The sequence below is a fragment of the Clinocottus analis genome, unplaced genomic scaffold, assembly GCF_023055335.1.
Source record: "Clinocottus analis isolate CAN_PGR_092001 unplaced genomic scaffold, fCliAna1.0.p SCAF_16, whole genome shotgun sequence".
Classification (NCBI taxonomy): Eukaryota; Metazoa; Chordata; class Actinopteri; order Perciformes; family Cottidae; genus Clinocottus; species Clinocottus analis.
In genome coordinates, this window is record NW_027175887.1 from 14567288 (window position 1) to 14592581 (window position 25294).

General features: G+C 41.1%; 1 protein-coding gene across 1 annotated transcript; it reads right to left on the reverse strand.

Moving 5' to 3' along the window:
• Positions 1-1765: 1765 nt before the first annotated feature.
• On the reverse strand, positions 1766-21475 carry hs3st2 (heparan sulfate (glucosamine) 3-O-sulfotransferase 2). The gene is made up of 2 exons (XM_068579439.1): positions 20671-21475; positions 1766-3025 (listed from the first exon to the last, which is right to left on the reverse strand). Exons 1-2 carry the CDS (start codon positions 21180-21182, stop codon positions 2407-2409), a joined length of 1131 nt encoding a protein of 376 aa, XP_068435540.1. The 5' UTR covers positions 21183-21475; the 3' UTR covers positions 1766-2406.
• Positions 21476-25294: the final 3819 nt, after the last annotated feature.

Here is a 25294-nt window from a genome sequence, read left to right on the forward strand (position 1 = left end):
TGCATATTACAACTTTATTTTCTGAAACATTTAAATAAAAAACTATGCCATAATGTAAGTAATGAACTGGGAAAGTTTCGTGACAATATCTATGACTTTTTACCTCATTTGATGCTTCACTTTATAGCAGTCAAGGAAAAGATGTGCAGAACTTTGACAGCTGCCGTTTCCTCTCGGCAACACAACTTCAACTATGAATAATCCCCCAAAAAGGTTCACAGAAAGTTACCATATGCAGGACTGATAACACATCAAAGTATTCTTTGGGCATCACAGTGGCAGCCCGGTGTATTTTCTTCTCCTTGTTCTTCTTCTTCTTCTTCATCGGTGCCATGTCATCGTGCCCAAAGCATTCTTGGGGAGAAGTTATAATTAACTGAGCTGAGATAAAGTTGCGTGTCAGCTGACGGCTCGCTAAGGAAGCAGGCAGCTTGCAGACGACACTGGCAGGTTAATCAAAAATGAATGTAGTGTCATAAATGAGAGTTTAAATGCTGCTGCGGGTCCACAGACATGCGCCCGGAGGAGCGCGGTTGCAACGCCACTGAATATCTCATTTCCTTTACGTGGAAGGTTGCACCGTCACTTTTGCACATTAGTCCAAGTGCGTCTGGATAGCGCTGCTCATTTCACAGGATTAAAGAATGACGGTGAAACACCTGTGGAGGAAGTCCCAGATATGTTTCATACCCTTAATGATGCCTCATCATTACCATAGCAGCTGATCCTGGGGGGTGCTTTGCTGAGAATATCATATTATCTCAGCAATACGTCCGTTAAATAACCTCATAGCGCGAGATCGCTTGAAGCAGGAAGGGCTTTGTGTTTGCAAGTCTTTTTTTCACCGCACAGTTCCAGTGTTCAGATGCTTGACTCATGCTGTGTTCATACTGGTTCGTAAATGCTCAGTCCTGAAATGCTCCTCCGGCAAACAACCACCGACAGTTCAAGGGACTGATAAGAGGAATCTCAAGGTCTCGGACCAATCAGACTTGAATGTTAAACCTCCAAACAACATGCCGGTGCTTGCAGTTTCCACAGAGTTGGAAGGTCATGTTGTTATCAGATCAGATAACTGTATTCATACGAGGACACGAGGATTACCTGGAGACGTCATTTAAAAGTATTCGTGGAGGTCGTCTGGGCTCTTAATCCCGCGCTAATCGGACATCTTCGGTCCGTACGATAGGCGCTGAGCGTGTGCTGCCACACTTCACAGCACGCAGACACGGCCAACATGCATTGACTTTTAATTCATGGGAGTTTTTGTGTTATTATTATCATCATTATTACATTTTCTATAGAGTCTTTGGGTTGGAACCTTTGGAGATGAGTGATTATTACAAATAACTCTGATTGGCTTCCAGATGCAAATCCAGGAAGCTAATCTCGCCCCTCAGAAGGAGCTAAATCAAATCTATCAAAGGAGTAATCTTGTAAATTAATGAGATCAGTGACATGCACGGCAGCGTCTGTTAAGGGACGTTTTATCTTTGAAGAGGCTCAATACAAACTCTACAAAGAGTTTTTCCTCTGCTTGGTTTCACTTTACCTCATAACCACGTGTTTTAATCTGTTCATGGCTGCAGCTGTAATCCGGTGTAAACCTGAGCGCTTTAGTTGAACGAGAACATAATTGTGCCGGAGACAGGATTGATATAGACTCGACATCATGGGAAGAAAACACTACTTTTACTCATGTGTAGCCAAGAAAAACCCAAAAATAAATATCCCGAATAAATACTTGAATACCTTTTTATTTGGATGATCACAAGAAAAATACTGACACAGAAAAAAAAAGCGCTGCAGTTCAACAGACGGAAATCCTTTTGTCAGAGTTACAGCATCTGTTCTTTTTTTATTCTCACTTACAGTACACGTAGTCAGTAAACCTGCCATCGCTGAGCTTCCGTCAACAATGAGGAGGAACAGTCCTCAGAATAACTGACAGGTGGATTTCATTATTCATTTGACATTTTGGATCAACTTTGCGTTGAGAGCTCATTTTAACGGCGAAGCCGGCGGATCATTTGGAGCAGGAATGAATATTTTAGCGATGTCATTAATGGAGGTCTGGCGTGGCTTAATGACAAGAAGGCGTCGTGACGGTTGCCGGTTAATGACTCGGTTAATGAAGTAATGCCGGCTGTCTGTTGAGGAATTCATATGTCATGTATGCGGTAAAGGAAAATTGGCTTTTTAAATACATATTTTGAAAGAAATGGCACTATCAGAATGACCCAACCCAAATCCCATCGTGATGTGAAACCATTCCTATGAGTGTGGTCTAATAAGTCTTTTGCCATTGTTTATAGCTCAATAAACTTGTAATTTAAACATATTGTTGACCCTCATTTATGTTTCTGGAGCCGTTTTTAAAAACAGCTCTGTTTCTGCATCGCGCTCTCAATCCCACTTGAAGTCTTGCCCCACAGTTTCAAAGAATTTGATATTAAATGGCCTATAAAACTCTTGCAGCTGCTCTATGACCTCCTCTTCGATCTGCACGTGAGTCCTGCCCTTGGATTTGCCGAGGCAGCGCGGCTGGCTGCTGCTCTCGGGCTTCTTCAGACACGGGAAGCCTTTGGTTCGATTAAAGTAGAAGTGCTTGTCCGTGATTATTCGCTTCAGTCCCAAAAAGTCCTGAACGCGGCCCATTTCCCCCGCCGGGTCCGTGATCAGCCGCTCGCCGCTCACAAAGTGCATCTGCGACAGGCGGAAGTACTGCAGCCAGTTCTCCAGGTGCAGGATGTACATCCCAATCCGGATGGCGTTCCAGGACGAGTCGACCAGACCCAGGCTTCTGTTCTTGAAGGCCAGCTCTTCAAACGTGGGGATGTCGGGCTTCTTGGAAAGCGTCTGCGTGTAGTCGGAGATGGCCCTCGTGACCGGGTTGCGCACCACCACGATCAGCTTGGTCACGGGGGACATGCTGGAGATGCGTCTCGGGGCCTCTCTGGTGACAAAGTAGCTCGGCGTCTTCTCCAACGTGATCTGGCTGTCGAGCGTTCGAGGCATCAGTCCCCTTGGGAGAGAGAGATGACAAAGATGAAACACACATGGATGAGTCGGCAAAGAGTCCGGGAGCATTTCCACACGTCTTTTCTGTCCCGTGTGTGTATGAACATGTCAAAGTACTTTACTTTACATACAAACAGTTCATCTTGGAGTTTTCTTTTTCGCTGACTTTGAAGAAATCCCCGTTCCTGCGTTAATGAGATTTCAAATGTTTAAAGTGCTCATGATTCTTTGGCCCTGTCAGTATGTCATCTATGTTTTTGGATCACAATCTTGGTCCAACAAACACTTGAAAATATAGTCTTACGTTTTAAACACTTCAGATGGCAAACTGTATGTATGCAGAATTACATCCCACATCCACAAAGTCTCACATAACTGTAGTCCAAACCCAAATAAACACAATGCGAATAAGTATTTGTTAGACGAGGTGACAGGACAGCTTGTACAATCAGAACATGCATCATAATTATCATCATCCCGTCGCCGAGATAATGGCTCCGCAAACTACAGGCGAATGTTTCTATTTGTCACATTTGTCATGTGGGTTTTCCTTCCTCGGCGTAATCTGTCATTCTGCTTTGGCACGTTGGTTCAATAAAACTTGATAAATGAGCATCTGCCGTTGGCCGTTGAGACAATGAAAGCCTCTGCCACAACTCATCCACACTTTGTCACCTGCTTCCTGTTAAGGAATGAAAAAGGACGGCGCCGTGGCGTCAGCTGTGGTTTATTTGAACCGTTATGATTACAGAGGATAAAGTTGTTGAATGTCTCAATTCCACAGCATGTGACTCCGTTTGAGGATTACAGGTCCATTCAGCATGGTCCCGATGATCAAACACCACACTTTCTTTATGACTACTGGGGGGGAGGGCTTCGATTAAAAGCTAACCTTTCTCTCTCGCGCTGGAGGTAGCCATAGGTTCCTTCTAAAGTCTTGGAAATATTGATCCATTTAGTTTTATTTATGAATCCTGAGTTGTTGGCTCGGGTGCCTCAGGGCCACAAGGCAACTATTAATCTTTTATGAGAATACCACCTTTTCAAGCAAACAGCTTTGCCACATGCGCACACACACACACACACACACACACACACACACACACACACACACACACATATATGTTATGTATGTTCTCAGCCGGCGACCCGCAGGCGTCCTCGACGTGCCGGATAGAGCAAGGACCCACTCACAGCTGCTTGCAGCTTTAATTCATATATATATATATATATATATATATATATATATATATATATATATATATATATATAAATATATATATATATATATATATATATATGTATACATATATATACACATATATATATATGTATATATATGTATATGTGTATATATATACATATATATACACATATATATATATATATATAAATTATATTATAGATATATTGTATCTATAATCACGTATATAATGTGATTATATATAAAAATTATATTATAGATATATTATATCCATGATCATATATATATATATAATAATTATATGTATATATATATATATATATATATATATATATATGTATATATATATATATATATGTTATGTTAATAGATTATATATATAAATATATGTTATGTTTATAGGTTATATATAAATTATATTATAGATATATTATATCTATAATCACATATATAATGTGATTATATATATGTATGTATATATATATATATGTATATATATATATATATATATATATATATATATATATATATATATATATATATATATATATATAGACTAGATAGTGTGGACGTTACGGTACTCCATTATAATCACTATCATGTCATACAATAGTTCTAACACAAAATATATTTAAACACACAAGCAGAGACTGCATATTGATTTGACCATTTATTTCAGTTTTAGGGAAACCTGATCACCAGGCTGAAAAACCCAAGATGGATGCAAGGTAATTGAACGACGCTCGTTTCACACGACACGCCGTCATTCACACATTCACACATTTACACATTCACACTCTGAAGACGTGACTATCACAGAAGTCTCCCACCAGGTCCACATTCACACTCTGACGAAGACGTAACTATCACGATTGCGCCCGCTCATTTTGAGTCAAATTGAAGTGTTCAAGCGATGTTTCATGCGTCGGAAGTGAGCATGTACAGCGTTGTATGCGAAAGGGGAAATGGCGGAGGTAAGGGGGGAGAGGCGGGTGAGGGGGGAGAGGGGGGTGAGTGGTGCGGGACGCTAGCGTCTTACTCCTCATTCGCTCAAGCTCCACCTGTCGGGCCCCCATCGTTCGCCCAAATTTTCCTAAATTTTTGCGCTTCAAGCGCAAACAAGTGTCCTCCAGGAGCTGTACCTTCGCTTTGAGTTCGTATTGGAAATGAGTCAGCTTTCCATTCTGGAAATACAGCTCGTGGTTGTCCGACGTTAGAATCCGATTGTAAAAGCTCAGATCATGATTCGTCGAATCGATTTCTATACTTTCACGAACCAGCTTTTTACTCATCTTAGTCATCTTCTGTTTCGCCCTCGCCAGCTCCTGATTCTCCGAAGACAGACTCTCATTGATCACACGGAGCTCGTGAATCTCTAAATCCAGCTCATCACACTTCAAACACATCTGCTGAGACTTCTCCTGATCATCCAAAACCAGCTCATCATGCTTCAGACGCATCTGCTGAGACTTCTCCTGATCATCCAAAACCAGCTCATCATGCTTCAAACGCATCTGCTGAGACAGCGTCTGATTCTCCAAAACCAGCTGATCATGCTTCAAACGCATCTGCTGAAACATCTCCTGATTCTCCAAAACCAGCTGATCATGCTTCAAACGCATCTGCTGAAACATCTCCTGATTCTCCAAAACCAGCTGATCATGCTTCAAACGCATCTGCTGGGACATCTCCTGATTCTCCAAAACCAGCTGATCATACTTCAAAACCAACTCCTGTTTCTCCTGAGTCATCTTCTGATTCTCCAAAAACACCTGTTGATGCCTCAAAAACAACTCCTGATACATCCTGTTATTATCCGAAATCAGAAGAGTATGTCTTGAACAGGAATCTTTGTAAAAGTTTAACGTGTTGGTATATAAATTGAGTTCGGCCATCAGTCCCTCTGACCGTTGTCTTTCCTCCATCAGGTCTTGGTTGCTACGACTTAACTTTTGCTTGAGGTCAACTAGTTCCTCTTTCTCCGCCTCAAGCATAGCGGTCATATTCTGTCTCTGGGACAAAGACAATTCCAGGTTGTCAACATTTTCCTCTGGACTGTGAGTTTGAACCTCATCTTCACTCACATCCGAGTCTCCAATATACTGGGCAGGTTTGGTTTCCGCTAGACCCATCTTGTTTGAAGAAATTAATTGTCGATTTAAAGATTTTCCTGTTCTTTCTTCCTGTAGAATGTCCCACTCAAACTGGTTGAACAGTTGATGATAAGCTTTAGTGGTTTTAAAGAGAACTTGATGATGTCACAAGTCATCAAAGCCAATGTCGGTCATGTGATCACATGACCCACTGTGATTGGTGGGCCACGGTGGGTCATGTGATCATCACATGACCAACTGTGACTTGATGACCTCTCTTTAAAATATAAAAATATGTCTAATTAATAAAAACAATATTTGATTTCAAATATAATTGTTTTTATTAATTTTATATATTTTAAAGAGAAGTCATCAAGTCATCAAAGCCACAGTGGGTCATGTGATCACACATATATATATATATATATATATATATATATATATATATATATATATATACATATATATATATATATATACATATATATATATACATATATATATATATACATATATATAATATATATATATATACATATATATACATACATATATATATACATATATATACATACATATATATATACATATATAATATGTGTATATATATACATATATATATATATATATACATATATATATATATATATATATATATATATATATATATATATATATATATATATAAAGACTATAAAGACTTCAGGTGGTTTGTGTGTTAAACTGATTGGCTCATATGAAGCACCTGTGTGCTCTCGTCGTCATGGTGACTGAGGACTGAGTGAGAGCCAGCAGACTGATTGGAGGCAGACTGGACTGTGGATTTAAGGAAATAAACTACTGAACATACTGAACACACGCCAACGTATATGAAATATCATACGACCTTATTAATGATCACAGTGTTGACAACTACACCGGCCCGTTGTTTCCTCTCGTATGTCACTGTTTAGTCACGTTGCGCGTACAATAACTTAACAGCTAGGCTAACTGTCGTCGATAGCTCGCTAGCTAGTTGTTTATTCCCCGTGTTTGAGCCGCGCTAATGGGTTAGATAACGTCTTCGTTTTAAAATACCGTGGAGGCTTCAAGAGAAGCAGCGCGTAAACATCTCCTCTGAGGTGCAGAACGCAGAGCTGCGTTCAACAGTCCGACACAATGAGGCTTCATGCAGAGGAAGTGCTGCTGGGATTTGTAGTTCGAGATCTAATGAACAACCTTTGTTTCGGTAAAGTGCAGTCCGTCAGTTATCCGTTGATACATTGAGTGGTTACTTCTGGGATTCTCATCTCTTATTCTCTAAGTTCTGAGTGTCTGTGTGTGTTTGTGTGTGAGCATGTGTGTCTGTGAGTGTGCACACACAGACACACACAGACACACTTGTAGCCATTTTTCCCGAAGCTGCAGAATCTTTGGCTGCGAGAGGAAAACAGTCTTTGTTATCTGGCTTGTCAATTCCAAACCTTTTCACATGCTGCGAGATGGATATTGTGTAGATGAGAGGACCCGCAACGCGCTGGTTTCAAGACTGCATCCTGTCACACCGCTAAACTGTGCTGACGATGTGAACACGCATATAGAGAAAAGGTTGCAGATGGTTCTGCTTATGATAGTAAGCACACTGCTGCCGGCTGTCGACTATATTCTGTCTATATACACATAGCTTGAGGATGTGTGTTCATAAAAAGTTAATGATCTTACACCAGGAGGGTTTTACACGCCAATGTTCCACTTGTACCGCTTTTATTCGTTTTTTTTGGATGCAGAATGTAAAACTCAAAGTGCGTCTGGCCATCAGAGGAATCAGTAACATTGGATATCTTACCTTGAGTTATTGATTTTTACAGCCGTGAGTCTCAGCACCGGTTAAATTACATGTTACACGGAAGCTAAACAGCACCGAGGGCACTGATGGAGACAATATGGAAATGAAGGTGCACGCAATTAAAAAGACTGATGCATCGCAAGTTGGGCGCCAGCGGTACCATCGGGATCAATTATCATTAAAGTGTAGAGGAGGGTTATAATTAATATATCATGAAGCTGTTATTTTCTCTACGAAAGACAACCGAAGGCTTTGACTTGAATGTAAAAGGAACTTTAGGAATGAACATATTCGAGACCCATTTTTCACATGAGGCTCTGGAGAAGACAACACATACAATGACGGATCTCATTCACGCCAACGGGCAATTTAGAGCCTCCAATTAACCTGAGCTGCGTGTCTTTGGAGTGTGGGAGGAAGCCGGAGAACCCGGAGGGAACCCACGCAGACACCAGAAGAGAACGTGCAAACTCCACGCAGAAGGTGGAACCGGGTGTCGGGGGGTCGAACCCTCTTGCTGTGAGGTGTTAGCCACTTCACCACCGTGCAGCCCCGCTCTATAGGACCCGCAGTGTGCTCTGCAGATCTTTCGTCAATGACGGATTAATACTTCCTCCCAGAATGCATCTTCTTTCCGGGAGCAGTTCTCTCGAAAGAACTCAAGGAAGGGGCGACACATTTTTTTTAAAAACATTTTATACCATCTCAGTGATGAATTCATTGCATCTTCAGTGTCTGCTCTCAAACGCTTCGATGGGAACAGAGATATTCTGCGCTATGCTTCATCTGAGTCAAACCTCTCCCCGTGGCTCATTAAACTGATATCTATGGCCTCCGAGATCGGGTGTTTGACTGCGGGCCGAGGCGAACAAGGTGCGATCCAATGATCAAAGGATGTTGGTCTTTATTTTTATTGAAATCAGGGCTATTGAGAAGGGATGCTTCTCATGTCCTCCAGAGAAGCCTGGATAATAACCTCCGAGTCGCCTGTCTTGGATTGATGTGAATGAAGAACACTCGAGGGGGGGGGCACACCTGTAATATATTATATATAATTATATTTTTTATCACAAAATCATCCTCCACACATCTGCACTGATTTCAGAGCCGCATTTTTTAACCTTTAAGGGAAGTAAATCTGAACGCAAGTGACAAGCAGACTTTTCTAAATGTGTGTTATTATTACGTTTGATAAATCATCTTTTTTTTGCCCACTCAAACACACCTGGCAGCAGCAGCCTCATTTATGTGTCTGCTCGTTATTCGGGCCAGGAGGGGAACATGTGATTCCTGAGGCAGGTGTGTCTGAACCCCAAAAAAAATGGCAGGATTTATTTTATTTTTTTCCTCCACCATGCCCCCAAGGAATCTGAAAGGGAAAGATAAAATTGAGGATCTTTATGGCAGTGTGTGATTTCACTGAAAGCTGTTCCGTCCTTGCTTGGTAATGATTATTTGCACTTAAAAAAAATCGACATGATTGTAATACCAATGGGATCGCTTGGGGTGGTATTGCCGAAGTTTCTGACACTTTGGCATCGTTATCAGTGTGCATGTGTCTGAGGAAAGCAAACTTTAAAACGCACTTTAATAAGAACATATTGCTCTCTGCGACACACACACACACACACACACACACACACACCTTAATTAACTGGCATTTGACTGAAGTGCTCTGATTGATTACCACCTTTTCACTCAGAGTCAACGTTGAATTCTTTGCAGGTAATTTACAGTCTTCTTGCCGGTCCTTGGTGAAACTTGAAGTCAGGATGCATTACAGGCCTGGCTGTGACATTTTAATCACTCTGGGAAAAATAACTCAGGTGTGGAAGATCAGCTCAATACTGTAAATGAGACCCGTTCCTGGTCGAACGAGAGGACTCGGGTTGAAGGCTAATTTGTTTTGGATGCTTCGGCGTTGCATTTGTTGCTCTAATTGAGTTATATTTGCTGTTAAAGTCTGTAAACAGTAGCCTTCTGTGACATTGACTTGTTTTATTTGTTACAGTTTTTGCAATTGAAAGCAGGGTTCATTTTGTCAATACACCACAATTCACACACCCACGCTTAAGGACCACCTTCGATCTCTTGCGAAATGAAACATCTCATTTTAAACTATACAATTATAAAAAGCTCAATTTCTCACAGTTGAGACCACATGATTCAGTTTTACACACTGCTCTGCTCAATCTGAAACACTTTTAACATTTCCACATTTCTATTGATGGATTTAATTTTCAAACGATATTGTAAAAGTAAAGTTCATGAATATAAACACAACACAAACCAGCACGGCACAGTGATGAAAATACGTATTTCCCTTCGCGTTGTAATGCAGTTCCAAATCTTGCTTTTTTGCTCAGAAAATCTGTACTTTAACCAAAACAACCATCACTGCTTCTACTCTTTTAACTCTACTTTTCACTATTCTAATAAGGTAGATCGGGTCAACAGTGGAAAGTATTGCCGCTCATTAATGAGCCGTGGAGCGCTGCATATTGCAGCAACCCTGAAAGAGCCTGCTGGCTGTCCCGCCGAACAATTTATGTCTGTGAGAGCGTTGGAGGCCCGAGGTCTGGAGTTCACCCATACTTCACTTTGGATGCTGCTATATCATTATGGAGGACTAGGCCACAAACATGGATGTCTTTATTTCAAAGTACCAAGGACTCTCCACTAAACCCATGCAAATCCCCCGTTTTCCTGCAGCCAGCAGTCCCACTGGGACAACGTGCGACTCTGACTACTGAACATGCCTACACTCCTTCATCAGCAGTGGATTTATAGCTGTGATTTAATCCCTGTGGAGATTGCTTTGACTTTTGCCAGTTAACATCTTTAAATTGCTCAGTTGTTCAATTTTACTCCGTTTTAAATGTCTCATAGGGCCCTACAGTGTTGGTCATTCATCTGTGCTGTTTAACATAATAAACATCTGTGTATTTTGGAAGTGCTGAACAAGTCGGGACAAGTACTTTGAGTCCCACGGGGTCTGGACTCACAGTTCACACAGGTCTGGAGAAAACCTCATGAGAAGATGTTCAGTTAGCTGTGAGTTTGAAACAACCCCCTCTGGTTAGTTTGTGGAGTATAAACATGTTCTCTTTAAGTACTTCAGCTGACTTAGTCCTTCAGTTAGACGGTGATCTGGCTGTGCAGCATCAGCAGTGGGTCTTCGGTGAGAGACCGCATGGTACTTTGACCCCGCCTCCAGTAAATCGCCCCAGTCGACCTGCTCGGATGGGATTTAGCTTGGAAGAAGATATTACTGCTGTCCAGACTGCAGTATGTGAAAAAACAACAACATCTACAACAGAGTCCACGACTGAGGATGGTACTAAAGTAAATGGCACAGTGTTCAAACTAAAGGTACAAAATGTCATCACTTCATTTTTTTCTTCCACTTATATATCAATTTGAAAATGTCCTAATTAGAATATAAATTATTGCACAGGTCAGAGTGATCTGTGACCTTTGACCACAACAATTTAATCACTTCATTGAGTCAAAGTGGAACGTTTCTGCCAAATGAAAAAAATAGATATACATATATCCCACAAAGCCATACTGAGATATTGAGTTCCCGAAAATGGGACGAAGAGTGTAGAGATCATAGCAACTTTGACCTTTGACCACCAAAGTTTCTAAGTTTACCCTTTCAGGGTGCGCTAATATTCATGGCAATGCACGGAGACTGAATTAAAAGCGTGGACTGCTCATCTCCACACGAGTGTGTCTTGTTGAACAACTTCCAAAGAGCAACGCCGGCTCATCAGGGATTCCGACCATCGGAACAAGTAAAGGTCAGCTTTGAATCATCTCCTTGTGAACGATCAATGAACTCAGAATGTATTACTGTCATTTCACCGGGGTTTGAACTTAAAACAGAATGTTGCATATCGTCAGTTCAAGTCGAGCTTTCAGGAAACGTTTGCAGCACAATTACAACAAATTCTCATGAAACAAGCTACAAGTATGAAGAGGAAACAAAATATATCTCCATGTAGGTACAGTTACATCAGGCATCACACATCTGTATTATCTATCAAAACCATGGATTATTCAACATAAAGTATCTGCTATGTATGATGTGCAACAGAGATACTGTTCCTACTCAACAATAACAGCAATAGTTAGGACGCTCTTTCAACTGTGCGATAGAAATGATGCAGGAAAATACAATAATCCATCAATATTTTGATATAGTTTGACAATAAACATATACAAATATCTGATTGGAAGCTAAAAAGTGAATGCACATCATCTTTTCTATCGCCTGTAACTAATTAGACTTTTACTAAAACAATAAAAACTGAATGAGTTGGAGGATTTCATGCAAACACGGATCTGATCGTGATTTTACCGTCAGCCATTAGTCACAATGTGGAGTGATCCTGCCGGGCCACAGATGTAAAGAATGGCCGCTCCCTCCCACCGGACGACAAATGTTTGTCATTACGAAGACGAATAATGAGCCTCTGCCATTGAACAGTAAGCAGCCTCGCAGCCCGGCCAGAGAGGGGTCCAAATCAAAGTATCCATTACATGTGCAGCGTTTGTTTGGTCCCCTGAGTAATTTAACAACAAAACAGTTACACAGTAAATTATAGGGAAAAAAGAGTCTCCTCGGCTCTTGTCGCCTGTGTGTTATCACAGTAAGCAGCAGCCAGAGTAATGGTGGCCACGGTCCTCAGCCATGCGTACAAAGCTTTGGTTTAGGAACACAGAGGTGAAAACGTATTGAAGAAATTGATGAAAACTTTTACAAAAGGTCTGCAGTCAAAGTCAAATAATATCCAACACATTGTTTGGTTATCTCCACATTGAATTAGAGCAACACAACACACGCAACGACAGTATATAAATGGGAACAAAAGGGAATATGCAAATGCCGTTGGACTTATATATTGTAGTATTTTGGTCTAGTTAGTAAAACATGTGTCTGAGTTGTGCGATGTCCTGAGAGCCTGTCATTGCAGCTTCAGGGTAATTGCTTTTTTGGCCAATTTTTTCGGCACATTTTTCCAAATTCACTCACATGATTTCATAATATTTTTTCTTTTTTAAAGTTTGCAATCTTTCCGCTCATACTTTTAGAAATGGACTTGGTGAAATTGCATTTTTTTCACACAGGCCATTTGTCCCGAAATGTCCTGAGGAAGGTAATACCAAACACAGACCTGCTTCCCCGCCACCCGAACCCATTAACCGTTCATAAGACTCAGGTAGACTGCGCAGAGGAAATGCTCATACGCTGGGTGATTCTCATAATGTGTGTGCCACTGCGCGTCCTAAAAATGGCACCTTCCTCTTTTCTTGATCTAGCATAGATACAGTCTCCGCTAAAGAGAGCTGCTCCATTATTAAAGTATCACTCACTTAGATTACAGCTGTGATGACATCTGATCATTAATCACCAGCAGCAGAGAGGCCCGGTGCCTGGAAAGTCTATTAAGAGTTAACAAAGAGCAGTCCAGACGGATATTCGGCAATCCTGCGGCCAATTCAGCGAGGTGAGCAACAGAGGTGAATAACAATTCAGCGCTCTGAGAATCAAGCGTCTTTCTAATTTAATAGACGACAAATTGGTGGGAAACAGCAGACTGACTGAGCCAGATCTCTGGCGGTAGAGAATTCCTGTCCCAAAACATATCCAGGGCGGGACAATGCAGTCCGACGATGATGTATCTGACCTTGAACCAGAAACCTATTTAATTGCTGTCATTTCAACACTGGGCTCTTGTTTTCCTTGAAGTAACAATTATTCATGGTTTGGTCTGCGGAGGGAAATGACTGACACTTGGTCTCCTTGAACAATAACACGCCGAATTGAGCTGAGCTCCGAGCTGTCACATTAACATGTGGCATGGGGAAGTATCCACAGGCACTGAAATGAAGACGAGGGAAGCTCTGAAATCCTAAACTGCACGTTCTCAGATGAGGATTACTGCTTACTTTGTGTATTTCTGAATGCATTTACAGCTGATTTTAGTTGATGAAATCAAGTCTGTAAAGGCTTTTTGTAACGCTGTAACATCTGTTTGGCAGCTAAAACCTTTTTTTTCTAATCTTATAATTGATGTAAATTGCCCTTCATAATAATAACATTGTCATTGCCATTGCCCCAGGACACGATCCTCACCACTATCACCTATTTGTGCATTTTACCAGCAGCATCTTCTTAATGAATGTAGATTTCCCGACATAGGCGCTTTCAAAGTTCTTTCTGAGTTTACGCGATAGCTTCTCACAATGTGAGTCAATGCTATGTATGAATGCAGGGAGGCCAGTCCACCCACCTTTAGTCGCTTTACTCCTCAGTTAGATGGTGGGAAAGTAGAGAAGGAGACACTGGAGGCAGAGCTCAGATGGTATTTGATCACTGGTCAGGAGGGAGTGACACACTGGGTTCGCCGAGGGGGTAAAGTTAACAAGCTGACGCTCTCTAAGGATGAGCTGGGATGAGCTAAGGATTGCTGACTGCTGGATATTTCCAGATTGCAATGTCCACAAAATGATAGTTAGTTTGATAGTATCATTTGTTTCAGGTACTACTTAACCACAAATGGAATTATATGTTCACTTTCAAGACACATTAAGTGACTTATCCGACAGCTGCCATTTGTTGCTTGACCTACAGCAATTACTTGGACAATACACTATACAGAAATTACTCCGTCAACAGCCGTGTATTGTTTTTGTGAGTTACTAAAAGATGTATTTGACGTGTTTGTGCTGGATAATAGGTGCCAAAAAAGCACAGGGCTCTGACTCTAAGCTGATCCGCCAGATGGTTTGTTATCCAGAACCATCTAAGAAGTTGTCATTGGAAGCAGCGGGTGATTAGATGAAACATCTGTCAATCAAACTGTTGCCAGATCCAGGCGGGGGAATAGCGAAAAACATCTTTTTCCATTGGCCTTCTTTGCTCTTCTTTCAATAAAGAAATTATCCCCAGTAGACTATAACTGATACTACTGCAGCATCTATGCTAACCTCTCTGGAGCCGCCATTGTTGTTTTAAACCACGGTAGTAGCCGCCAGTAGTTGCCGGTAGCTGCTAGTAGCTGTCAGTAGTTGTCAGTAGCTGATGGTAGTTGCTAGTAGCTGCCGGTAGCTGTCTGTAGTTGCCAGTAGCTGTTAGTAGCTGTCAGTAGCAGCTGGTTGTTGCTAGTAGCTGCCGGTAGCTGTTAGTAGCTTTTTTTTATGTAACGAGTAATACTTGAGAACGAAAGTTACGTAAAAAGTCCGCTATCATTCAATAATTGTGACGACATTTCAGTCAAACACACAAATGTGAATCTCATTGTGGTGTTAAGTTTTAAGTAATCACTTAAGTAATTGAAGATGATTCATCCTCTGAGCACCATGAATGTCAATTTCATGGCAATTATATAATAGTTATCTGGAACAAAATGGTGGACTGAGACCGACAGATTGGTGCAAGTGAATATGAAAATACCACACAGCACATCCAGATAAGCACTGTTGGTTTACAATGTGAAAGGTGCAAAATGTTTGCATAATCACTCAATTATTCTATTAAAGGAATACAAGCACAATGCCTCTGCAGTTCAGACTGTTTCACTGGGGAAACATCTCAGAAAGAGTTGTTTTTTAATTAATGTTAACCACTACATGTCTCGAGCTGCACTGCAATGAAGACAGCTCATTAATAATGCAGAGTTATGCCTCACAATCCCTGGCTGTATAATGGGCAGTTTTCTGTGTTAAATGAGAACCATCTAACTTTCTGTCCTCATCAACCTTTCTGATGATACTGTTCCAGAGCTCCCTGCCTCCCCGAGCCAATTAATGTGGACCTGGAGAATATTTGTTGCTGCAGCTATCGCCTCTCATACAATTTCAACCCTTCTCAGAGAATCTGCTGGAAGTGCTTCTGACTCCAGTGAAATCAATAGAGCCGAGATGCCCTTTTAAGTCTTGATGTTGTATAGCGACATATTTTTTTTGTTTGATCTTTCTGATTCTGTGGAGGATGGGATGGGGAAAAAGTGGCGAGAGTCGTGCGAGGGAACTGGCGGCAGCGAGACGTATGTTTTATCCGCTCCTGTCTGGCAATGTGAATAAATGAGGCCACGTGTGTGTTCTTGTTCAGGAGGCGCAGTAATGAACACTGCACCATTTTTCTTCAGAGCCTAAATGATCTGTCACACGCTTAATGTAACAGGACAGACTGGAATTGACCAGAGTTAATTTGGTGTCCCATATTGTATGTTTTCCTCTGTTCACAGATATGAGCTAATAAGAATACCTTTAAAAATAAAAAACAAAGTGTTTTGAATGGCTTGAGTTTTTTTCTCTACACAGAGATTAGTACTGAAAATGATCAATTAATTAGTTTGTCATTGTTATTTTGGAAGCACACTGGAAAACCATGAGAGCCATTTTGAAAAAGATAGGAAGTAGAAATTAGTTTGTCACACTTATTGATCCCAAGGTCAATGATAACCTCGTCAATGATAACGTCTACTTATCCTAAAATGAGTCAATGGCAACTTTAATAATCAATTAATCATTTTATTCATCAAGTAGTCAACAGGCTATAATGCTCATTACACAACAAAAAGATAAATCTGCTACTAAATAGTTATTGTTGTGTTTTGTTCTCATTAAAAGCAGATATAACAGTGTGTGTGTGTGTGTGTGTGTGTGTGTGTGTGTGTGTGTGTATATATATTTATATATATATATATATATATATATATATATATATATATATATATTTTACTTCTATTAGGCCGAAGAACATACAACAAAAAAAGATAATTATAAACGATTTCTTATAATAACTTATCTATTCCCTTTACTTTTTTCAACAGTTTATTTAAATGTCCTGCCTAACTTATTTCTCAGATTCAATCTCTCTCACTCTCTCACTTATACGTTGATTTTCCTCTTTATTGTTTTATGAATCATGTGGAGCCACACTTCACATCTCATTCATGTATGTTTTTACAGTGATTAAAGGTGCGATAGTTTTAGGTGTTTGTGATTTCGTTGCTTGTTGGCTTGGTTGAGTATAGAAATATTTCTTGATATCGTCAGTGTAATGACTCCCAAAAGGTCTGTGGTCTGAAGATTTGAAAAAACTGAAAACAGATTAAATGAAAAATAACAACGCATAACTTGTGCACAAACACATGTGGAACGTGCAAACACATTTCTACTTGCTTTATAGAAGAATGTGACAGTTAATCAAAATGGAAAGATACTTTAGGTGACGCGCCGCCAACAAGCCAAACATTGTGACAGATAATCACTGAGGGCCAGTCCAACACAATGAGCAGCACTCAGTCACTTGTCAGCTTGAATACCAGCTGAATTAAACCAGCCTCTGTGTCCTCTGTGTCTATGGTATTGTTTAAGTATCTTGAGTATATGAACTGTCAGCTTCTGACAAGTGTGCAATATTCCAGCTTTGAAATTGTGGCATCAGATCCGCGTGGGACCTCCATTTATCTTTGCTTGGGTTTAGAGTGACATGGAAAAATAACAAAATCAAACTTCAGTAAAGCCCAAACCTCTGGGCATAAACAGTTCCTGGTGCGTCATTAAGCCGCATTTAGATGCTAGATTCATGTGAAGGGAGGTTGCTGTTTTTTTTCAAGTGGTATTTCTAATGTTTTTGTTAACTTCTGTTGCTGCACGAGGATTGTTTCCGAAGAATCGCCTTAAATGACGTACAACTGACTCCATTACACGTGATGCCTTCTCTGTGCACCCGCGAAACAATCAACACGTTCACCCCTGAAAAGAAGCATCCTCTGGGCCACATCAAGTCAGTCACGTGTCAAGGTATGTGTCGAGGTTGTTAACAAGCCTTTCAGCTTGTTCTGTTACGTGTGAACAAGAGCGACGCCTTTTTGTTTGTGTCTCTCGAGCTATTCCATTCGTGAAGTACACACAACAATGAAGACAAACGGCCTTTCAAGAAGCGCCTTGGGAAGTTTTACCTTCTCTTTCCGGTGAAATACAAACACATGGCACCCCAGTGTTAACCAAGTACAAAACACGGGGATTTAAGATTGAAATCAGAAAATGCAATTAAAAAGGGACTTTAATAAACATGCAAATGATTAACAGTTTCTTGATCTTCAAACCAGAGGAGTCTGGAGTGTTTTTGCTACGTACATTGTCGCGTCGTTGTGATCGTACGGCCTCTGGTTCATTAGTTTGAAGATTAAAAGGACGGATTCTCTGATCAGCTTTCCAGATATCTCTATTGTACAGCCCGTCTCTGTGTGGAAGTGCATGAGTAAACTGACATTACATCATACACTGCATTGTTATTTCATTTTGTAAATGGATTTTCACTCTATAGCTTATGAAGTTATGGTTGAATCAAATGTAATAATGAACAATGTGTTTGTACTTTACTAACTGATTGTATCTCTTCAGCACTGCGGCACCTTTTCACGTCACACTTTGATTTCCTGCACAGAAAACGAGGCCCGAGAATCAAACTGGTGTAATGATCTCAGTGACTGAAGTGTGTCCGTGTTGTTAAACGGTTAATTTATTAAAGGACACGCCTCGACACAATTTCTTCGTGGCCTTTCGCCGAATATAAAAAACTAGAATTGCCGCCTTGTGGCTTTATTCCTTCGCCAACCAGCCATGTTGCAATTTATATCCATGTCTGTCCAAAATGTCATGACTTCATCATTTTATCTTATTAGACATTTATGTGAAATTGTCATGATTAGCATATGATTTCTTGAGCTGTTGCCAAAAGCGAGTTTCGTGAGGTCACAATGGCCCTCGAAGTCTAATCAATTTGTCCTTGAGTGCAAGTGAACAAGAGGTCTTCACTCAAAGTGCACCAGAGGCATCACATTCACAAGGATGGACGGAGGGAGGCCACGGTGACCTTTGACTGACAAGATCTAAACAGTTCATCTTGGATTAAATTGAAAAATCCTCTCATCTTGTATCCTGCACCGCCCTCGTGCTTCCTCTGTGTCAATCAACTATGAACGCAGTGGGCCGCTTCTTATTCTCATATTTTTTTCTCATCTTCATGTCGCCTGGTGGCTCATCCAGAGCAGACCTCACTGCAGAGACGAGCGACTGTTTAATTTTCTAAGAACAAATAGAAATCATCGGTCAGACCTTCTTGAAACACATTTTTGTGTGAATCAATCACTGATGCTACTGTTTTAAAACAAATCCCAGGGGAATTTGACGGCAATCTTTATTCTCTTTCTCCTTTTTGTGTGTGTCAATTCAGAGAAAAGTTGAAAAACAAAAAACACAGTTATCTCTGCATCTGACCACCAAAATCGAATCAGTTCATCCTTGAGTTCAATTATGTACCAATTTCGACAAACACCCTCCGTCCTCCACGAGAATGGACCGAACGGACTATCCCAAACCGTAAAACCTCTCCGGCCACGGCTGTTGCTGACACGAAGGCATACACATACAGCTGGTGTTTCTACGTGTGCACCAAACACGGCCTCACATGCGTGTGCAAGTCTAACGAGATCTGAGCGAACGATCAGCTGAGAGGTCTATAAAGGCTTGAGAACAGACGTCCTCGCTTGTTCCATGTCCTTGGACGCACTGCTCTGAGGTCTGTTCCTGCCACACTGGTGGCATTGTGTGTGTGTGTGTGTGTGTGTGTGTGTGTGTGTGTGTGTGTGTGTGTGTGTGTGTGTGTGTGTGTGTGTGTGGAGATCTGGCAGCTCTAACAATATGACATAATGCAACACAACCCCATCCTGCCTTTCGGAGGACCTTTGCAGAGTTGATGTCTTCAATCACTGCGAAATCAGCTTAGCAATAATATTATTCTTTGTTTTTTTTGTTGAGAGGAAACTTGAATTTTCTGCTTCATACAGAAAAGAAAAAATAAAAGACGTATTGTCTTCATATGAGATGCAACAGGGCTTTCTTTACAGGCGCGTTGTTGAAGAAGTGACAGTGACACAGAGAGACAAAGGTGGGGATCGATGCTCGGGGCTCACTGCACCTTGTGAGCCGCTTTGCCTTCACCAGCCCCCCAAAAAAACATGGTGTGCCCCGTGTAGCCTTTTTTTGAAGTCTGCTGGTAACCTACAGGCTGCCTGTGTCATCTGTGCTGTTGGCTGTGATTTTTCTTTTCGTGTGAACTCTGTCTCGTAAAGCTGTCTGTTCAGCACCAGGGAGACCTGCTGACAGCAAACATCTGGATGTCACACAGAGGCGCTGCAGACACGACACAGCAAAAAATGTGACTCCTAAATTGAATTATGGGCCACTGAGAAATTGCAACAGAATGATATGACTGGGAAGTGCCTTGTGCTATGATACACCTGCATTCAGACGAGTTGAGAGGACATTTGGACATGGAAGTGTTCATCATGACATCATATATTAGAGTACCTAGACTGGCGTATCAGAGGGGTGACTAGAGTACATCTGTATGCAGAATATATCAAGGAAAAATGCCATTTCTCAGAAAAAGAAGAAGAAGAAAAATCATTTCATCATCAATGTTTATTTAAATAGTGTCTCACCTGTACCAGTCAAGCCCTCTGTCATAGTTCCTGTCGAAAAAGTGCGGCTCTGTTCCAAGAGCGCGCACATCTGGATGTATCCGGATGAACTCCAGCACCGCCCTGGTGCCTCCTTTCTTCACACCGACTATTAGCGCATTCGGCAGCTTCTTATTCCCATATTTTTGCGCAACACTCATGTTTCTCAACCTCATGTCAGCCCAGTGGCTTCCAGTCGAGGCGGGGGCTTTACTTTGTTCGCGGACATCACCTGTTCCTCGCCGGGCAGCAGACTCATCCAGAGCAGACCTGACTTCCAGCGAGGCGCAATTGTCCAATTTCCCAAGAAGTTTCTTCCCTCCTGCGTTCTTGCTCGGCGAGCATCTTTTCCCCTCGTAACCCTGGTTTGTCATGATTGTGCTGCGGCAAAAAATAATACTGTAGCATAAATAGGTGCAGGACAGTGAAACAGTGAATATGAAGGCGAATCTGGCGCTGGATCTGTTCGTAGATAAGAGGAACCTATGTGCCATGTCTCCATGGGTTCAAAGCGCTGCATGATTTTCCATCGGAGACTTCTTCCTCTTTTGGTCCGCGGTGGGAGTCTGGCAGGAATATAGGTTTGAAAGTCGGACAGACTGGCATGAGAGAGTAGGGGCGGCTTGTCGGAGGCATCAACTGCGCGTAAATCGCACTATTCCCTTTCATAGGTTGCTGAACTGAGTGGAAAAAACTTGGAGCTGAAGGCTGGAGGCTTTAGAGCGAGAGAGAGAGAAAATAGTCTCTCAGCCTCCAAACAAGTTGTTCTTAAGTAGTGTGAAGTTAATCATTTGGATCAATCACGGGTGCCACGGTCTTAAAACGAATCCCAGAGGAACTTGACGCCCATATTTATCCTCCTCCTCCTCCTCCTCCTCCTCCTCCTTGTTGTGTGTGTCGATTCAGAGAAAAGTCCAACACGTCCTGCGCGCAGCAGCGCGAATGTTCTGTTCCCTTCCGACGGGATTCAGATGCACAGCCCTCCTTTCCTCCTCATAAAGAAGTTGTGAAGATATCTGCACTTAGGCTCCCGGCTATAAATATTTAATAAACTCCATGACGTCATGCACATCATCATAATTCTATATGCGTTATATGTTTTAAAGGAACATATGCACCATCATATGGGGACCTGGATGCTTGTATTTTATGTCAAGAATCATTTAAATATTAACAGCATCACTTAAAGTAATCAGAGCTGCACATGTGTGCGTTAACTGAGCCGGATGAAGGAGTTTATAATGTTCAATATGTTAATAGCATGCCTCATTTCAGGGTAATCCATCCAAATAACATTTGAAAGCAGTCACGGTTGTGTAATCAATTTTCTGCTATGTGCAACTTGTTTGCTTTTCACTTATAAGAGAATGATTCATCAAGGCTGAACATTCTCTGCGTGAATATTTTCCTTTAAACACACCTGGGCATTAGCAGCCCCTGAAAGTCAAGACTAAGCTGGATCCTCTGTGTAGCCGTGATGCAAGCTGCATGCAGACCGGAATGCAAAGTTTTCAGGTCCTTCAATGTCATGGTTAAAGTTTGTTTCATTATGGAGGAGTGAATAGCTTATGCAGTGGCTGGATGAAGCTGCAATATTTATGCTTTTCCACTTTTAGGTACAACAATATGAACACGATACATTCGGTTTCAGTCTGTGACCCTGCACAGAACCACAGACATTATGTGATGTCATTAGTGGTACATACAAATAATACCGCATAATATCCAAAGTACCGTTCTGAATGTGTGTGCCAACAGTCCACATGGCTCAGTTAAACATACATTTAAGGGATGGGGCGGGTTTAAAAGTAAATGCGAGGGGTGGAATATCTTGCTCATAAGTGCAATATCAAACATAACTTATTCAACATGTTATTCCCTGAGTGGCAATGGTTTTCTTTTGAAAACAAGTTCATGTTTTTCAGTAAATTTCAACAGAGTTTACCATTGCAGTATACTATCATATACAATGTGATCTAATTGCGCTCCACTTGTCTTGTAGATCCACTCATTAATCTGAGTGGACATGTGGAGTCCCACAGGGCTCGATTCTGGGGCTGCTATTATTCAACCTGTACATGCTGCTTCTAGTTCAAGCCATATATGACAATGACGGAGCTTATCACAGCTACGCAGACGACACACAGATTTACTTAACTCTTTTACCCAGCGCTATGCTCCGTTAGATTCACTCTATCAATGCTTAGAGCAAAAGAAAAGCCGGATACAATTACTTCAATTAAATAAAGCCAGAAATCAATGCTCTCCCTGAGCTAATGCAGGCTATATCTCATAAACTGGGCTGCTTGGACACTTTTTTTAAAATATCACAATATGCCTTTGTTCTTCTCAATCTGAGTGACATGTTCCAGGTCCTCTGTGCTCGGACATATTCTTCACAAAAAAGAGAAAGCTCTGAATTGTTTGCATCTGGTTCTCAGAGTATTTGCCTAGATTGTGGTATATCTGAATGGGGACGTGAAATGTCAAGGCAACATCGTTGAAAATGTTTTCTGCTGCCAAAGGTTGATTAAAAAAAAACAAACCTGAATGTCTTTTTGCACATAAGAGACAATAAAACTATTATCTAGCGATGCTAAAGACCAGTTCAAGCTCCATGAGACCCATCTCACAGTGAAGGCCTCGCAGTCTTACTGACCTATTTTTCACATATTCATACTGTACGTACACGTAGCAGGGTCCTTCAACCGGTGCCTGCAGTAACTACTGCCTTGCTCCTTTTATTTCTGGCTCGTTATCTGCAGCTATTTGCTAAACATGTGGGCTGCAGGTAAAGGCACGGATCCATTCCACATTTGTTTCCACTGCACATAATATTGCAGCTCACACTCATTCCTACTCACGGAATAGTGGGTACAGAAGTCGGCATCTGTATTATATTTTTTCTTGGCTGGTATTTTAGAGTTGTGTTTAACTCAGCCTGCTTAGACACCCTGTAATGTCTTGTTGCATTAATTTAGCTGCACTCCGAACATAAGAAACAGACCTCCGTCCTCAAAGGCTTTGCCAGTAAATCAACAGCACTCACAAGTTGAGTGAAGTCCTTCAGTCCAACATTTTACATTACATGTGGCACATAATAAAACAGGTCGATGCACTGGACTTATTAGCTTGACTGCTATTCATTGAAGCAGCGTTAGCTTGCTTGACATCGTCGTCCCGCTCTCACACACCAAAGTTTTTTGTGTTTATTCAAGATGGAAAGTCTTTCACTGCAAATAAATATATAATCTCAGTGGTACCACAAACTTGTTTTAACATTCAAACTGTTACTGCATCAGAAGTGTAGAAATACGCTTGTTTTGGAGAAACTGCAGCACCTGACACACACTTTAATGACCGGTCTTCCTCGACGTGGCCTGCAGCAATACGCCACAGGCAGATTACTCTGGCTCTCTACTGGCTAGTGCAATAACTAATTATTAAATTATCAAACACAATTGTCATGTTTTATTTTATGGGTAACACATGCTTGAATCTTACTGTTTGCCTCAAATAGTCTTTCTGCATGAAGTTTGGGATCCATTTGCTGTGGGTTGCGTGTTGCACGTCCTTTGAAGCACCATAACAACAACAATGATGTGAAGCAGTTGAAAGCGAAAGAGTTCAGAGCAAATTGTGTGGCAGTATACATTCTCTACTTCAAGGCAAAGACTTCTCAAAAAGGGTAAAGCACAAAATGAAAGAAGTGGGTTTTCTAAAAGATTATGATGAAAAGTGTCCTCGTACTGTATGGCTGAAAGTGAAAACAAAAGAGATGAAGGTGAAACTACTCAAACAGAAAAAGAAGAGACCGTCATGCTACTTTTAAATTCTTTATTATTTCAGTACAGCTGCACTCTGTGCTCATTTTGACAATAAAACAACAAAAGTGTCGTTGCAATAACAGGAACCTACAACGAAAACCAACTGTTTTTATAAACAGGAAAAACATCCAAGGTTTGCATACTTTTATTCCCTTTCTTGCTCATTAGCTTTTGCTTATTGCAAATTAAAGAAGGGTGTAAAGCAGTTTTATGGTACATTAACTAACAGTGGGGTTAAGTGAATCCCTTTCGAAGAACATTCGGAGGTGCTTTGTGAATAATGTCACATTATAAGTAAAGATTCAATGCAGCTAAAACAGATTATGCTCCACAAACTCTACTCCAGAAAATAAGCAAGAGGCACTTTTTTAAAGCTTCTGCTTGATTTTAAGAAGTCTTCCTGAGGCTTGAGCCGTCAACCAGACCGCATCAATTCACCTGCTGCTCCTGTAAAGGGCTGTAAAGGAGTTTGGGGGTTAAAGAAGACACGGGAGAACCAGAACCAGAACGTTTTAGACCACCAACATTTAACACAACATGAAAGATCTTGATAGAAGCTTTAACCTCATTTTGTGTCCTCGGCTCTTGTAGCTTCTCATGAAATATGATTAGCAATCATGTAGATCAGGTTTATTAAGGTGGAGCTGAAATATAAACACTTTCAGGCTCCAACCATTTCACAATTCAAAGGGACAGTGAGATACTTGAAATTGAAATGAATAGGCACTCAAAAGTTCAATTAAGGGACACAAAAGGAGAGCTTTTTAAAAATTGCTGTG